The following is a 5,356-nucleotide window of genomic DNA, read 5'->3' as shown; positions in this document are numbered from 1 at the left end:
CGAAATAAACATCGGAAATAGTTTTCGGTTCGGTTACGGTTCCGGTCCATTAGTCTACATAATATTTCGAGCCGGTTTTCAGTTTCGGTTTGACTAAAATAACGGTTACGGTCCGGTTATCGGTTTCGGTTTCAGTCCGGTCCGGATCCTTGGTCGAGAGTGCTTCGACAAATTCCAGCGTGGTCGTCGTCACGCCAAACGGCAGTTCTCATGCTCGCACTTCGTATCCGGCGGCTCACACGGGGAGAATCGCGGGGGATGAGTGAGTCATGCTCCGGCAAAAGCCGAGAATCGCTTTATTTTTGTTGCGAAAGAGGTTTGCCACGACAAACGTGTAAGAAACAAACTGTCATATGATGATCGCGGTGGCAGTGGGCCGCGCGCTCGCATTTGTGTCAAGATCAACCAACTTTGTTTTTCGTTTGGTGTGTGACAAGTAACATCAACGTTATGCAGTTGGTGCGTGTCTTGTATGCGTCGGTTTAAAAATATCCCGTCGGCAGCGCGGCGCGCGAGAGAGAATATCCCCGAAGTGATTTTCTTTCTCTCCCTCTTCTCGCGGTGTGTAACGCGAGAAATTCGCGAAAATTGCTCGAATGAACCGCGCGAAGTTTTAATTTCGATCAAATATTAAGCAATATCTTTTCGGTTTTCCAACGTCGCGTATATATATATATGTTTACACACGTGTAGCAATTTACATTGAAACTAAATCGTACATCAAAATAACGTAAAAATAACGTAAAATTATATTATTATTTTATAAATTCGTGAACAGAGAGAGAGAGAGAGAGAAAATGGTCATAAAATTATTTACAATATTCCAATATTTATATCGACAAATTACCGCGCGTTCGACAAAATCGCCCTCGATTTGATCAAAAATATTCGCTCGCGGTTTCTTTGCGAACTGTTTTTTAAATCGCGCGTGTCTCGCGCATTTCTACACATTTTCCCCGCTTCCGGCGGGTAGAGGATTTTCATTACAAGGTTGTAAAAATGCATGAAGCCGTTCCGTAATACTCGAGGTTGTATTCATAACCCGTTGGAAATAAGAAGAGAGATTTACTTCCCCCGTTACGATCTTCTTAAAGCCGTACGAAACGCATCGGCGTTTTACTACGTCACAAGAGACTAACCATTTCGCGAGAGCAAAGTAGTATGTCGTACAAGAGACTAACCCCCAGCTGTCTCCCCGCCCGGTTCTACTCCCGTCTCCTTTTATATGCAACGTTTATGGGAAGATTTTTTTTTATTCCATTTCGCCGGGGTACCGTCCGCTCCATAAGAAGAACATCTTTTTCCATTGCGTCCGTATGAAAAGCAACAAAAAAAAAAAAATGCACACGAAGAAGCGGCGAAACAATGGGAAATTGTGTGTAACTGGCACCGCCATTGTCCCCCCGATGGTGGATTAACGCGTCTCGCGGCAATATTGTTCATTCATCAGACAGATGTGCCTTTGATTATAAAATGACAACGCTGTCGTCACATCGCGCATCGACAAAAGGAAACGTTTATTCCCCTCCAAAAAAACAAACAAATAAATAAAAAGACACAAACAAACGCGCGTAAGCCTTTCCGCGATAAAAGCGGGGGAAACAAACGATATCCGTTTTATAGAAACGTGTGTGTGTGTGTGTGTGTGTGTGTGTGACGCTAGTTTCGTTTTCCGCGACAGTTTCTGCACGAGGATATTACGGGGGAGGATCCAACAACGTTTCTTCGGCCGCGCCGTAATGACCCATTGAAGCGTTATTCTCGCCTCATCGCGAGATTGAAGAAACGCCCGCGTTAATTAGTTTCTTGCGCTGACGACGGCAGGTGTCACGGCGACGGCGAAAACACCGTCGTTTTACCGAGAGTGTGACTATTCACGTGAAAGTACAAACACATCCGGTATCCTTCGACCTTTCTCTCTCATCGTTATGGATGGAAGGTCTCGTCGAGAACGAACAAGATCTCTTCTCGCCGGTGATTCGTTGCTCTGTGTTGAGACGTTGAACGATTGATCAACACGTGCGCGATCTTCTCGCATTTAAATAAAGAGATACTACGCGCGACGCGCGCGCGTACGTTCACGTGAAATTGACGGCATATTTACATATAGGCTGTATACTATAGTTCGCGTCACACTATAGATTTCCAGTACCGTGCACGGAAAAAAAAAGTTTTGCTATTATATGGTTAGCAAAAAAAAATGGTTGACTCTACGAAATATTTTGTTTCATCAACAAAATGTTTTGTTGGCGAAACAAAAATTTTAGTAAACTTAACAAATGTTTTTTTGCTGGCCATATAATAACTAATTTCTTGCTATTCTAGCAAATCTTTTTTTTCCGTGTGGAAATATCGGAACGTACACTGAGAAAAAAATACTATTAACTCAACTAAATGCGTTTAATTGTTAGTTTCAGTTTGTTATCTGAAATACTTGTGTTTTTTTTTTCAATTCAAGCATATGGTAATAAAGATAATAAATTCGTATAAGTTGAATTAACAATAGTGGTAATGAACATATTTAATTCGCTAAACCATGAATTGTTTTGTCGAACATAAGTTGTGATAATTTCAAATAAAAGATATTGTTAAAAAAGATGAGATAGTCACTTCTTATTTAATTTAATTGAATATAATCTGAATTTCTTTGTACTAAGTATTTTTCATCTAATCAAACTGCTTATTTTTATAAGCAGACAAAATATTGTATTGTCCTATTGTGTTGTACATTCAAGGTTATCTGTATTTAAGCAAATTATAATTTTGTTAAAATAACTATATATAAATTGTCTTTTGGTATAACCTAATTATTATATCTATTGAAACATGATATCTTCTTACATTAATCAATATTTCATTGACAGCCCGTGACCGCAGCATATAGTTGAAGCAAATACTAATTTTGTTACTTCAACAACTTTTTTTTCTCAGTGTAGTTGTGTCAAAAAAAAAAAAAAAAAAAAAAAAAGCTGGTGTGTTATTTTGTAGGAAATCAAAAAAATCGAGTTATCAGAATCTCGACTTTATTCTCAATAATTCTACAGAATTATTGACGGATCAGAAAAATACGAGTTTTTTTTTTTTTAATTACAAGCCAACAACTTGCTTCGAACAAAACAAAATTTCCCGGAGAAATATTTCTCACAATTTTTTTGATAATCAATATAATCGCTATTTCGTCAAAACAAAATCGCTTTCACCGACGATGCGTTTCGCTTCGATCGCGAAATCCAAAACCACCGACATCTCGAGCTTTCATCGCAGGGAGATGTGGTGCGATCTCAGGTGATCGCAACAGGATGCGATGCGTCCTGGATTACCGATGTTTGCGTATCGAATTGCTAATTGATGGAGAGAAATTTGTTATTCAAATTGATAGCGCGCAGATCCGTTCCGCGTGTCGACGAAAAATCGGAGAACGCGTTTCAAGATCCACTGAGACGACGTTCGTGTCGTTCAAGTGTTAGAGTTTTCCTCAAAAAAAAAATGTCATCGTCGTATAATTTCTAGATATTTTCAGCGATATATATATGTATGTATATATATTGTGCGACCGAGCATTTTCCAAGTTTTCTCGAGTATTTCGAAATTCACTGCTGTATTTTCGACCGTCATCTCGCGAGATGAGCCCTCAAAGTTGCGAGAATTTTCGAGAAACGCCTTTTCCGCCACCCGAAAACTGTCTTAAGTTTCAGCGCGATTTCGAGGATCGTCGAGAGTTCCGAGAATATTTAGAGCACCTTGAGTCTCTCCTCGAGAATTTTGAGTGTTTACAGGGGAGAGGTACGAGGATATGATCTTGCGGGAGCATCAATTTTCAAAACTTGCGAGTATCGACGGGAAAGTTCAGAAAAAAAAAAATTCGAATATATAAGTTTTACAAGATGATATGCCTGTGAGTAAGAGGGAGAGAGAGAGAAAGAGAGAGAGAGAGAGAGTGAGAGAGAAACAGAGAGACGGTTAACTCGCGATGCTAAAAGCTTCTAGTATGTCCGGAAAAAGCGTTTCGAGAGAGAAAGACCGTTCATCGAATTATGCATCTGATGTTCTTTACCGAGTGTCAATTGCGCGCACAGTCATGTTAAGTGAAGCCTCTCAGATTCCCGTGGCCCGAATACATAAAATTTATTTCCGAGAGTAATTTGAAAGTGCATTAACAATATCGGCGCGGTGGAAATTCGCGAAATTTCCGCAAGAACAAACGCGCGCAACAGCCTCCTCCTCTCGTTTATTTACATAGACAATATCATTTTCGTTCAATTGCGATGTAATATTCAGTTTGTTCGCGCGGTTTTGTTGCGTCGCATTTAATTGTAATTGAAAAAGCAAATACGAACCTCGCGGCAGCAACAGCGCGTCGTTATAAAAAATGTATACTGAAACACGTGTGGTCAATATATCGCGTCTTGACTATATATATATATATATATATATATACAATATATATATACATATATATCAATAATACATTATGCTTTTAACATCGTTTAAACCCCACGTGTTGAATTCGAGTTTTCATTTTTTTGCTTTTAAATTCGTAAAAGCAATATTGTTGATAATATTGTTGCGCGCACGCGAAAATTTGTGTATCAAATAGATATATCAGCGCGAGTCTCGATTTTTGTTAATTAACTTTTTTTAGCTTACGTGTACGTGTAAATTTTATTATATTTTATACGGCGATAAATGCGCTTGTAGATCGTCGGCGCGGAAGTGCGAATGAAGAAGAAAAGCAGAGAAGAGCTATTTGGAAAATCAGTACCGGCTTTCTTTGGATAAAAAAGTAAGACGCTTCTTTAATCATCAGTATTGTCCGGGATTTAATCTGAAAACCCCGGGCGGGGAGACAGACCGGAGTAATTCATTAAGGAGGGATCGGAGTCGACTCACCGAAGGAGATGAGGCCGCTGTTCAGCATCGACAACTTGATCTGATTGGGGATGGAGGCGAGACTTTGTCCGGGATTTAGGTGACGCTTTCTGGGCGGTTTCTCCGACGCCCGGGGCGCGCTTTTGCTCCTATTGTGATGATGATGCTTCCTGTGGGAGTGGGAATGCGAGTGGGAACCGGCGGCGGTTGAGGCCGCGCCCGTGCGATCGGAACCGACGCTGCTCAAACCGAGAACACCGCCTCCGGTCGACTGCGTTCGCAGGGACGACATGTTTCTGCAAAAAAATCAACAAAAAATCATAAAATTAATCAAACAAATAAAAAGATACAATAATCGCTTCTATATACGACGAAACAACCAAACGTCGGGCTGCTGCGCGCAGCAGCTTAATTTCGAGCGACACAATTGAGCGAACGACGGAGAGAAGCGAGAAAAACATATCTCGATCTCTCCGGGTTCGCGAAC

At 40.4% G+C, this 5,356-nt stretch overlaps 1 protein-coding gene across 1 annotated transcript in view; it reads right to left on the bottom strand.

Annotated features, from left to right (window-relative positions):
- The window catches only part of LOC109858102 (receptor-type tyrosine-protein phosphatase kappa), a 69,748-nt gene extending 64,688 nt beyond the window's left edge, over positions 1 to 5,060 (bottom strand). The window contains exon 1 of the mRNA XM_020435017.1: positions 4,891 to 5,060. Coding sequence (XP_020290606.1) covers positions 4,891 to 4,918 — 28 coding nt within the window. The 5' untranslated portion in view covers positions 4,919 to 5,060. The remainder of the gene's footprint in view (positions 1 to 4,890) is intronic.
- Positions 5,061 to 5,356: the final 296 nt, after the last annotated feature.

This window comes from Pseudomyrmex gracilis, unplaced genomic scaffold (assembly GCF_002006095.1).
Source record: "Pseudomyrmex gracilis isolate BER0280 unplaced genomic scaffold, ASM200609v1 scaffold_188, whole genome shotgun sequence".
In the NCBI taxonomy this organism is placed as follows: Eukaryota; Metazoa; Arthropoda; class Insecta; order Hymenoptera; family Formicidae; genus Pseudomyrmex; species Pseudomyrmex gracilis.
The sequence above is the reverse complement of the archived record's forward strand: the minus strand, read 5'-3'. Positions and strand labels throughout refer to the sequence as shown.